Here is an 11,037-nt window from a genome sequence, read left to right on the forward strand (position 1 = left end):
GTCCGTCTGTCTGCTTGACGAGCTCCCTTATTAGCTCGTTAGCTCATTAAAGGCGGGAGGGTCATTAAAGAGACAAACTGACCATCTATCACACACGCGCGCGCGCACGCGCGCCCCCACACAGCAGCTGTTCCGGCACGACATTAAAAGTCTCATTTTTTCCTTTTATGGTTCTCGTTAATGTTTTTAGGAGACCTGCTAATGACATCTCACACACACACACGCACGCACACACCGTCGTTCGGTTTTAGTAAGTGTGCCACTGTTGACCTTTAGGACAAACGAGTGACAGGAAGTTTGATCAAACGTCAGGTGAAGAAGGCTGAAACACAGATGAGCTTCATTGGAACACACCGGCATGGACTTCGCAGTTGGGTCCGATGATCAGGTGCGATGACGAGCGCGAGCGTCAAGTGATTGCGACTAATTGAGGAGGTGTGAGGAGATCTTCATGAAGCGTGCACGGCAAGTGTTTGTGTCAAGCCGGCCGGCGGCTCACTCCCAAGTCGGCACTATGTCATGGCACACCGCGGGCGCCATGCACGTGACTCCTGCTTGCCCGTTTCGACGTACGAAAGAAGCCGGCGTCCGGCGTCCGGCGAGTTGCAGCGGGAAAGACGTATAGCCAAGGTCAGCAAAATGCTGAGTCTGCTCCTATTCTCTTTCCTTCACTGGCTTTGCTCTCTTTCCGGGTGTCAATCATACTTAAAGAAAGAGACAAATCTTGCCCTCTTTCCTGGGGTGTCATGAATGATTGGATACTCAAACACACACACACACACACACAAACGCGATGCTTCTTTGCTCCCCCCCCAGTTGAAAAGACTTCCCTGGTTTTGGCTCAAACGAGGCCACTGATGCAAAATGGTGGCCGACGTGTCACGGCCGCCTTGTGCTGGTTGCGCAATCGGCGCTGGCGGGCCAGTGGCGAGCCCGCTTTTGTTGGCTGCTTGGATCGCTTTGTCGCTCTCCCCGTTTCTGACGGCAGCCTTCAAGAGGAACCCAAAAACAAAACGTGTGTGTGCGTGTGGGTGTGTGTGTGTGTGTTACAAATTGGCACCAGCTGGCGTGTGGGAAAGACGGCAGACGCAAGTGCAGGATCATCTTCAAGCAGCAGAATTCCCACAGAGGATTCTAATCGGCTTCACCGTGCTCATGTGAGGCGCGCGTGTGCGCGTTCGTTTCCAGCTATACTGGCGCGCTCTTGCTTTCTGTTTTTTTTTTTTTTCCTTTGTTGTGCTTCCAGGAGCTTTGTGTGTTGTCTTTCAATGTGGAAGCAGATGACCTTGAAATGTTTCAACTTTAAGCGTGATTTGGTCATATTTCTTTGCGTGGATTGTTGGTCATCTGGTTGAATAATGAGGAAGTCATAAGCACTAAGTCTTTAGCGTCAAGTTTCAAGGCAGCGGGGACGGCTCCCGGATTTTTTCTTTTCTTCTTTCTTTCTTTCTTTCTTGATTCTCTCATCTCTATGTAACATGTGGGACACTAAGACCCAGTGTCCACCACAGGTAGCAGAAAGAAGGCAGCCTACCCTTGTTAAATCCCGTGAGATTTCTCCAACTCACGTTTGCCCTACTACTGTTTTGATCATAACTGGTACATGTGATTTTTCCATGACATCCAACTGACGGTCATTATTCTGTTGAAATACATGCTGATTGGTTGTTGCTCCAAACCCAAATTGATCACCTAAAGCCATACACCCCAAGACCAGTGTTAAGTGAAATGGCCTGCACCAGCAGAGAACCATTTGAACCAGGGGCAGAGACAGAATGTGCTTGGCTAATGGGTGGGCCTGGAAAAATCAGCGTGGGCCTGAATATTTCCCTCACTGAGCACAATCGTCCTGTCCCGACACATCGTGTATTCGAATAAAACGACAAACTGAATAATATGAAGTTCAGATCTTCTTGCCACTTTTATCTAACTCTTTTATTGCGAACCTAAAGTGGGGATAGGTTTAAGGGGACATCCAGTCTTCAACAGTCCAGTTGACAACATTCAAATGGGGCGCTTTAATATTAAGAATTATTTTCCACTTTGTGGTGAAATGGCAAAGTTTGGTAAATAACTGAAGCGGAATTACACCAAAAATTGATGGGTTTTTTTTAATTATTTTTTTCATTCGACTAGGTTTTTGCGGAGGTGTAGAGCTGTCAATGTGGGGTAAAAATATTTTGACTAACGAGTACGTTCGAACGCACGTGTCGCCGAAATTCTACTAACAGCATTTTCCCATAAATGACTCGGGGTATTGACTTGCGTGTTCTCAACCACGTCGCATTATGTGAAAATGATTCGTTTGTAGCATTTAGCCTAGAAGTACATTTGAACGCATTTGCCAGTCAAAATATTTTTACTCCACATTGGCAGCTCCAGGCCTCCGTGGGTTTCTGTGTCACTGTTTTTGTTTTCTTTCTCTCTTGAAAGTCTTCACGGACTAGTACAGTACAGTTCAATTATTTCTGTAAGACTCTGCTGCCACCTCCCGACAAAAAGGGGTCACTACAGAGGGGAATTTGGGCTCTTTTTTTCCATCGAACTGACTTGGCCAATGAAATCGTTTGGCACTGTGACGTCATTCAAGGCCAGTCAGAAAAAAACCGTTTCGGGTTTCATTAATTAACAATTTTATTTCTTATTCAAAAGTACATTAATAAAAACGTGTAGGGGTTTAAAAGTGAAAGGGCAGAAGCAAAGCTTGGATAAAAGTGTAGAGTTTGTATTCTACAATAAGTGGCCTCGCTGCAAATGCGGCGGCATCCTCTGCGGCTCGGGCTCTGGCACCTCGCGGTGCCAATGGCTCCCACATGTTGTCCTTCCACATGATTGATGAAAAAAAATGCTGTACAAACACACATTGAGTTGAAATATAAGTGCGTGTACTCGTGCTATTTTGTACAGTAAAAGAGTGACGAGTGAGTGATTTATTTTGAAGAGGTCACTCACCGGAAATGACGTACGTAGCCAATTTGAAGCTCAGTCCGGCCAGGCAGGACCTGCTGTCTGGGGCACCTGTGGCGCAGGACACACGAGAACAACAGAGCGATTGATCTCAATATCGAAACATTGCGTGTTATCCTCATCCGCTGATGTTAGCCTCAAGTTAATGTCGGGTTAACCGGATGTTAGCCGGCCGTCGTTAGCATGCAACGCAAGCAGCTCGACAAGCGAAGTTGGGAGCCGGAAGTGGACCTTTGGAGTTGCAGACCGGTAATATTATTATTGTTATTATTATTATTATTTATTTCATACGTGTGTGACATTTGTATGGCGTGTGTTGAAATGTTGGTGCAGAAGAAGCGGGTCCGTTTGGAGGCGGGACTTCCGGGCGGTGGTGCTCCAATGGAAATGCTTCCCGCTCTTCTTCGAACTCCTCGGGAGGAGGACCAGAGGAGGGGGCAAGTTGAGAGGAGAGAGCAGGTCAGTCTCAGCTGCCATGACGACGCCCTGATTGCTATGGAAACAAGTGACGTGTGCACGTCTGTGCAGGTGTGCGTGTTCAGACCCGGAAGTCCACCGCTCACTTGCATCAGATGTCTTGCAGGCGAGCCGGTACCGTAGCAGAACCGCAACACACACACCAAAGAAGACATATTTGTCACGCATATATCGTTGTGTGGTGCAATTGTTTTGACTTGTTTGAATGCGATGATGGTGACGACATCATCTTCCAGGGTCACATCAACCACATGATGCCCGCTGGAGGTGAGGCGTCCGCAAAACCACGCTGCTGATGGGTAGCGTTGAAGACAAGAACCGCTAACAGGAAACGGATGAAGCCGTTTCCGTCGTCCGTGTTCCCTCGCCCTCTTCCGGCTGAGCTGGAATCCGCCCGGTCCCAGCTGACTGGTACAGCCTGGCCCGGTTGCCAGCCAGTCTCGGTGAAGCAGTTTAGACTCTGAATTCTTTTCAAATGGAATGACTCTTTTGGACATCACTTCCTCTTGCGCTGAGAAGAAAAGCGCCCGTGTACATTTTGTCAAAATAAAACAAAACTTTCAATGGAAATCAAGAAGGACTTTTATTCCGAAAACATCCTGACATGAATGTTGACTTGGAATCTGCTGCCATTAAGAGAACAACAACAAAAGGTCTGTTAGCGTAACATCCTGCTAGCTCGTCTTGCTGAGACACGGCAGCAGCAGAGGGCGGAGTTTATCTTTGGGACAAGCTGGCTCAGTCCATCAACTGACTTTTGAGTCGCTTGGCAGCCGGAGCGCAGCCTTCAACCGAGTCGCCTGCCGAAGAAAGCAAAACCTATGAATAGGGCCCGCCCCCTTGGACAAGCCCGCCATCACGTACGAGGGGAGGCGGCCTCAGGCTGGCCGGGGGAGTCGCCGCAGCTCTTTTTGGTGGAAATGACGCCGTTCGCTGTCTTCCTGGTTTCTGCGACAACAAAAATAAAACTTTGATCCGACACACCTGCGACGTATGCTCCGCCCACTTCAATCACCTACCTGCGTGCAACAAAAGCGAGCGACAAATGCAGGAAACCGAGCGCTTGGCGTCCTCGTCGGACAGACCCATCAACGAACATCTGAGGGTGCGTCAGGAAAATGCGCACTTGTGAGGAGTCTGAAGGGCAGTCGGGGGTCAAGGATACAGGTTGATGATGTCATAGGGTCCTCGCAGCTCCAGGGGCTGAACACACAAACGCGTGTCAAAAAAACAAACACGCATACACAGGATGGATCAAAGAAGCAAGGGGTGCCTCACCTTCGTCGCTGCGCTCGACACTAGCACGTTCTGAAAGACACGAGGGCGGCCATCATTTATCATGATGTTATGATCATCATCATCATCCTCCTCCTCCTCCTCACCTTCCCTTTGCAGGCCTGCACCAAGCTAACAGCGTTAGCGATAGTGTAGCGCCTCATGGTGGCGTCTCGAATGGCGGCAGCATAGGACACTTCGAAGGCCAAACCCCTCTCCACAGCCTACGCGCAAGCACACGCGCTCGACTTCATTGTCTGCGTATTTCATCGGTATGAAATGTCAATAATACGTCACCGCGTTGACTGGAGCTCTCTTGAAGAAGAATGGAAGTTTTTCCGTCATCGCCACGCTGATCACGTCTACTTCCAACTGCGTGCACGCCGCCTTCGACAAACACAAACGGCAATGACTGAGTGTTTATTTATTTAGTTCTGTATTTTTTGTGCATGTGTGTGTAGATGTCTCACGTGAAAAAGTTTTTCTGTCATCGGTTGGACCGCCAGCAGGTCAAAGCCAGCATACTCTGTAGGGTTTGGCCTCTACGCGCACACACACAGCCGCGACCTTGTTTCATGGCGTTTGCTCGTGACAGTGCAGACTTGACGCAAGGACTACTTACAAAGTGACTCAGCTCCGACATCACCAGCGTCAGTCTGTTGAGCACTCGGATTGGTCGAGAGCGACCCTGCCGCGCACACAGCAATTCAAATGAAATGTGGTAGCAGCGCAAACACACACACACGATAAGACAGGAGAATTGGTGATCACCTGGACGATAGGCAGCTTATCGATGAGCTCTTCGATCGGCTTGGGTGACGGAATCGCCTACAGACAAGAAAATACCATCACCTGTGTCGCTTTCAGTGTGCTTTTGCTTGCAATTGCATCAGTGAACTTGTGAGTGCGTCACCTCTTTCTTTTTGGTCGTGGGTTCAAACGTGTAGTTGATGGCCACTGTGGAGAAACCAACTGCACCAAAACAATCTACTTTATTTCATGATCGTTGTGGCATATTACGTATACATTGATTCACTTAAAAGGATTGACTGGACTTCTTCATGCAAGGCGAATGATCGCCTTTTGTTTGAAAAATGTTGATATGTCTTGGACTGGGGAGGCTGACATACATTGACAGGGGCAAAACGGAAAGCTTTGTGTATATTTGGGACTCATTCATATCGTTGTTGGAAAATGAAAACGCACTGCTAGTCGAGAATGTAAAAGTAGTAAATAATGTATCATTGTATTCTGACTTTTTTGTCGTATGTTTGCTGTGTTTGTGGGGACAACATTTGTGCGTGAATTAACGTATAAATTCGCAATAAAAATATTGTCCCCACCCCACCCCCAAAAAAGCATTGATTCACTGAAGACAGTGTTCTTGTCTGTATGTGTATGTGAGCACTGGTAGCTTCGTTAGCCTAGCTCGCCGTCTTTCGGGTTGAACTAAAGTCGAATTTAACCAAGCGTTTTATTCCATTATAGTGTCGTGAGACTCACGGTGAGCTGCCGTGTCGATGAGTTGCTGCATGTTGCTTCTATCTGCCGAGAAAGTGACGTTTAAATCCATGAAGACCGACATGATTATGACAACGAAGGAGCTACATGTGGATCGAAACACCGAAATACCTTATGGGAAATGAAGTTCTTGCGCAGGCCGATTACAAATATGTCCGCCAGGGGGCAGAACAAATTGGCGGGACATCGAAGGCCCAATCCCACACGACATACTACGGTCCGCATTTGAAGTGTACTCGTAGTGTTCAAGAGCACACATTATAAACGACCGCAAATTTCAGAATTGAGACGGTGCGTGTGGCGTCATCGAATTACGCCAGTATTGCGTCATCAAACATGGCGACACCGGTTGTTGTTTCGGCAATTTTGCCACTTAAAATGATATTAAAACTGCTGTAAAGTAGTATTGAAGTAAAAACTCAGGCTCGGACTTCCAATCGATTGACAGCTATGGTTCCCCTATTGCATTATTTGTGGCCCCTGCACGATTTGCGGCGCATGCGCAAAACGACGCCAAGTACGGAACCTGCACTAGAACAAAATTTGAAGGTGACAAAAAAAAAATATATATATATATTTAAATGCCCGAAATGAAGATTTAACATTGAAACATGATTATTATGAAAGATGTAATAAGTAGGTATTTAATGTTGAAAAGACAGTTTTCGGCACAGGCACAGGATTTCAAAGGGACCTCACCAATTTCTCTCTACTCAATGGTCAAATGCGCAATGTGGCGATGCTTGGGCTGAGGGGCTATCCGTACAGTCTCAGCTGAAGTATGCATATAGGGCGCAAAAGAGGCGTGGCCAAAGTGCAATTTGGACACCCTACGCACTCGTGCCCTCGACGCGCAATGGAAGGGCATGGTTGTATTATAGGGCACAGCTGGAGAAGTAGAAGAAGGAGCAGAAGGGTCAGAATCAATAAGAATACAAACAGGCCTTTTGTCAATTGTCATTTTTGGATTAGTTTTCGCAATAGATTGAGATTTGTTGACACGCTTGGAATCCTCCGGAAGTGGCACCCGGAAATGAAATAAACATCTTCCGGGGTAGTGATTCTCCGTTATGTGTGTCAGCTCTCGTCAGAATAGTTTGTCAAGTATCTTCTTGCGACAATTTAAAACCGAATGGAAAGCCAAGAAGTGCTAAGAAGACGAGTCATCGGTTAGTGTTAGACGTCAACATGAGTGCGGACGTGCTCGCGCAGCTGGCCGCCGTCATGGAGGCACTCGTGCACGCCGCCGTGGCAGAGCTCCACAAGCAGCAGGAAGGCGGAAGCGGCGGCCCGGGCTACCTCCACTCCGGAGACCAACCTCCGTGGACGGCCAGCGTACACAGAGAGAGCCGCGAGAGGCTGGTGAGTCGCCCGGAGACCACGGATTTAACAAAGCGCGGACTAACAATGTCCCTTTCTCGCCGTTGGGAGAAGAGAAGTCACTGGCGGCCGTCTTACGTTGCCACTCGCCAAGCTCGCCTGACGTAATGCATATTATTTTCTTCGTGACGCTTTCAAGTTGTTTTCTGTCTCTATGGCGAAAATGCGACCGTGCATGGTATATGGTTGTACCAATTAGTCCGTGAGAAGCGCTATTGCCCATTTTGTCGGTAAGAATGCGATTTTAAATGCTATATCTCAGAGTGCTTCCCAAAGAATCGTCCGCATCACTAACAATGGTATGAAAATAAAATGTAAACCTACGTTTGTCAGTCACTGAGAGATATCTTGAATAGTCGATGCAAACAGTGAAGTTGGTTGTTTGAGAGGATGTCATGACTCCTAACTTGAATTACTAAGCACAAGTTGTCAGTAGCAATGGCAACGTAAGATGGCTGCCCTCTGACTTCAAGCGCGAGGGGCCAATATTTAGTCCATTCATATATACGTCCATGCAGGAGATGTATACACCGACGCATCGTAGATTGTCGTCATTGAATGCTTAGCGTCACTGGGCTGCGTCAGGCCGTCTGCCATATTAGATGTGCCAGATGATTAAATGCAAGTCAGACAGTGACAACTTAGTGCAAAAACTGTCCCTTCGTGTACTTGCGAAACCGAAACCATTGTATGTCACTTTTAATCTCAGGATTAGAAATGCTGACGTCGTGCATGTTTACGATGAAGGAGCACAAACGAACCAAAGTGTGTATTTTTTTTGAAGTCGTCATGAGTGTCAGCGCCAAGTAAAGGTGAGATGTTTTCGGACGAGTGCTCCACTTTGACTTGACCTAATGTCAATCGGACCATTTTGGGTCTTTTTAGTTCAACGTTTGGAGGCCTGTTGCACCACAGGAATCCATGCTTTTACACACATAATGGACTCTATAGTATTAATAAGAGTTTTGTTGGTTTACTATGATTTTATTTTATGTTGTTTATATTGTGTGTTCTGTAAAACAGCTGCAGCTATTGTGAAAGCTATATATAGCTATATATGAATAAACTTGAGTAGAGTAACCACAAGGTTTGCAAATTTGGTAATATGATGTCATAATGGCTAAATACAAATTTTAGCTGAGAAAGGGAATCGCAAGAGATTCCGATATGGTGCCGACATCAACTTTCGAGTCGGCGCTCAAAACGGCATCCACGCATGTACGATAGTCGCTGGCCTGTGCCGTTGGACGCGCGTTTAGCTGTGGTGTGACGTGGACGTCTGTCCCAGGTGTGCTTTGCTGCCATCTTGGAGACGCTGGCCAACGAGGCTTTGGGGAAGATTGTCAACATCGTGGATGGCGTCAAACCGAGACGGGCCAACGAGCGAGAGCACGGCGGCGAGACGACACAGACAGCCATCGTGAGCGTTCTCAACAAGGCCTGCGTGGGTATGTGCTGAGCCCCGCCGCGCGCCACGTTGCAGCTAACCAAGCTCACGCGCCATCCTTCCATCCACCCACACAGAGGCGGAGCACTCGTACGGCGTCCCTCCCCCGCGTCGCCACTCTCCTGCGCCGGCTCAGGTAAGCCCGTGCGCTCGACTGGCCGCCATCCAGCTTGGCTGCCCTCGTTGATGGATTTGTGGAAGCAGGACCGGCCGCCGGAGGAGCCGCAGTTGATCCTGGCCGTCAGCTTGAAAGACCGGCACGGACGCGTGGACCTGGACTCCATCGCTGAGTGTGAGAACCCCGCTGTGCCCGGAAGAAAATACCTCCACTTTTTTGAGATACAACCTGTCACTTGGACCCCTTTTTTTTTTTTTTTTTTTTTTTTTGCCTTTTCTCGCAGTAGTGATTGGAGTTAGGAATCACCTTCTGCTCCAGTGAATCGAAAAAGGGAGCAATGAAGGTTGACCCTTTTAGTGGAACCTCGGTTCACCAACAAATTGGGTTGCAAAGCAATTTTGCAGACTAATTTTGCTTGGTTGATGAATTGCGCTTCTTGGCATCTGCTTGGAACGCCGTAGTGCGCCAGAGTAGGAAGGCGATGCCAAAGGCGTAATGGGCAGAGACGCCTTGTAGATGCCTCCTCTTATGCTGCGCTGCGCTGCGCTGCGCTGGCCTCCACCAACTCCATTCCACTCTTGTCTTATTTATTTCTTTATTTTTATTGCTTTATTTTTATCTGCTGCCAGGCGCCGGACTCGATGTGGTGCCACCCGCGGGCTGGAACGAGTTGGCGGCCGACGGCACCGCGCGGAAGCCTGAGGCGTGCGCCCGGGGCAAGAATTCCTCGTCGTCAAGCCGAGCGGGCCGGCGCCGCCGACGCGCCGGGCAGGAGCGCGCCGACGAGAAGCCGTTCGCCTGTGAGCTCTGCGGCCGCTGCTTCACGCTGAGACAAAATCTGCGGCGGCACGCCCGTGGCCACATGGGCATTAAGTCGTTTGGCTGCGGCGTGTGCGGGAAGGGCTTCACGCGCGCCGTGGCGCTCAGGACCCATGAGCTGATCCACACGGGCCAGAAGCCCCTCCAGTGCGAGCAGTGCCCCAAAAGCTTCCGGCACGCCGCCAACCTGAAGAACCACCTGCGCGTCCACAGCGGCGCGCGGCCCTTCGCCTGCGACGTCTGCGCCAAGACTTTCCGGCAGGCGGTCAACCTGAAGATCCACCGCCGCGTGCACACGGGCGAGCGGCCGTACGCGTGCCGCCAGTGCGGCAAGACCTTCAGCCAGCAGAGCAGCCTGATCACGCACGGCCGCACGCACTCGGCCGAGCGGCCGTTCGTCTGCGCGTCCTGCCTCAAGAGCTTCAACAACGCCAACAGCCTGAAGCTGCACGTGCGCGTGCACACGGGCGAGCGGCCGTACGCCTGCGACGTCTGCGCCAAGACCTTCACCCAGGGCAGCCACCTGCGCACGCACAAGACTCACGTGCACGATGGCGGCAAACGCTTCATCTGTGACAGGTGCGGGAAGGCCTACGCCAACGGGCGCAACCTCAAAACGCACAAGTGTGGCTACAGCTAACGCGGCCCGACCGCCACCTGCTCGTGTCGCGTCCTCACCTTCCTTAAATAAAGTGTTTTACTGCCCCCGCACTGAGTTTGTCTACTTCATTGCTGCAACAGCAGCACGACCGGTGAGTGGTTGGCACGTCCTCAGTTCGGCGGTTTGGGCCCTGACATTGGGGACCAGTCCAATGTTTGTCAGTAGGTACTGTGGGCACGTGAGTGAAGCCTTTTGTGAGTTTCTTGTGATTAGAGGCTATACAAATACCATTTGATTTGACTTTGACTAGTTAACTGACCGGTGACCCGTTCATTATTTGTCATGTATCTACGTAGATTTATTTATTTATTTATTTATTCTGTTCTGTCTTGTGAACAGCACTGCGTTTTGTTCTTTTCAAATCCGAGCGGC

The 11,037-nt window shown here is 49.4% G+C and overlaps 3 protein-coding genes across 3 annotated transcripts; 2 read left to right on the forward strand and 1 right to left on the reverse strand.

The window, feature by feature from the left end:
• The first annotated feature begins 2,941 nt into the window (after window positions 1-2,941).
• Window positions 2,942-6,066, forward strand: LOC147128699 (uncharacterized). The gene is made up of 4 exons (XM_086017458.1): window positions 2,942-3,216; window positions 3,301-3,426; window positions 3,496-3,558; window positions 3,681-6,066. The coding sequence occupies exons 1-4, from the start codon at window positions 3,151-3,153 to the stop codon at window positions 3,738-3,740; spliced, it is 315 nt and encodes a 104-aa protein (XP_085873584.1). The 5' UTR covers window positions 2,942-3,150; the 3' UTR covers window positions 3,741-6,066.
• On the reverse strand, window positions 4,003-6,373 carry rpp30 (ribonuclease P/MRP 30 subunit). Its single transcript, XM_086017455.1, has 12 exons — window positions 6,223-6,373; window positions 5,633-5,691; window positions 5,491-5,547; window positions 5,342-5,407; window positions 5,190-5,261; window positions 5,017-5,106; window positions 4,827-4,943; window positions 4,723-4,752; window positions 4,610-4,647; window positions 4,464-4,543; window positions 4,309-4,392; window positions 4,003-4,244 (listed from the first exon to the last, which is right to left on the reverse strand). The coding sequence occupies exons 1-12, from the start codon at window positions 6,302-6,304 to the stop codon at window positions 4,183-4,185; spliced, it is 837 nt and encodes a 278-aa protein (XP_085873581.1). The 5' UTR covers window positions 6,305-6,373; the 3' UTR covers window positions 4,003-4,182.
• Window positions 6,374-7,099: 726 nt separating this feature from the next.
• On the forward strand, window positions 7,100-10,715 carry LOC147128701 (uncharacterized). The gene is made up of 5 exons (XM_086016661.1): window positions 7,100-7,602; window positions 8,909-9,068; window positions 9,145-9,203; window positions 9,272-9,359; window positions 9,815-10,715. Exons 1-5 carry the CDS (start codon window positions 7,429-7,431, stop codon window positions 10,642-10,644), a joined length of 1,311 nt encoding a protein of 436 aa, XP_085872787.1. The 5' UTR covers window positions 7,100-7,428; the 3' UTR covers window positions 10,645-10,715.
• Window positions 10,716-11,037: the final 322 nt, after the last annotated feature.

This window comes from Filicampus tigris, chromosome 19, assembly GCF_054856515.1.
Source record: "Filicampus tigris isolate MCC_2025a chromosome 19, RoL_Ftig_1.0, whole genome shotgun sequence".
Lineage (NCBI taxonomy): Eukaryota > Metazoa > Chordata > Actinopteri > Syngnathiformes > Syngnathidae > Filicampus > Filicampus tigris.

What these genes read in the sequence shown, in the direction of transcription:
- LOC147128701 (XM_086016661.1), top strand. Translation starts at nt 7,429, where the DNA reads ATGAGTGCGGACGTGCTCGCGCAGCTGGCCGCCGTCATGGAGGCACTC. An exon ending in GAGAGAGCCGCGAGAGGCTG is followed by an intron (nt 7,603 to 8,908) that starts GTGAGTCGCCCG and finishes CGTCTGTCCCAG; the next exon opens with GTGTGCTTTGCTGCCATCTT. An exon ending in ACTCTCCTGCGCCGGCTCAG is followed by an intron (nt 9,204 to 9,271) that starts GTAAGCCCGTGC and finishes TTGTGGAAGCAG; the next exon opens with GACCGGCCGCCGGAGGAGCC.
- rpp30 (XM_086017455.1), bottom strand. Translation starts at nt 6,304, where the DNA reads ATGTCGGTCTTCATGGATTTAAACGTCACTTTCTCGGCAGATAGAAGC. An exon ending in CCACGACCAAAAAGAAAGAG is followed by an intron (nt 5,548 to 5,632) that starts GTGACGCACTCA and finishes TCTTGTCTGTAG; the next exon opens with GCGATTCCGTCACCCAAGCC. An exon ending in ATAAGCTGCCTATCGTCCAG is followed by an intron (nt 5,408 to 5,490) that starts GTGATCACCAAT and finishes TGTGCGCGGCAG; the next exon opens with GGTCGCTCTCGACCAATCCG.
- LOC147128699 (XM_086017458.1), top strand. Translation starts at nt 3,151, where the DNA reads ATGCAACGCAAGCAGCTCGACAAGCGAAGTTGGGAGCCGGAAGTGGAC. An exon ending in ACCTTTGGAGTTGCAGACCG is followed by an intron (nt 3,217 to 3,300) that starts GTAATATTATTA and finishes ATGTTGGTGCAG; the next exon opens with AAGAAGCGGGTCCGTTTGGA. An exon ending in AAGTTGAGAGGAGAGAGCAG is followed by an intron (nt 3,427 to 3,495) that starts GTCAGTCTCAGC and finishes ACGTCTGTGCAG; the next exon opens with GTGTGCGTGTTCAGACCCGG.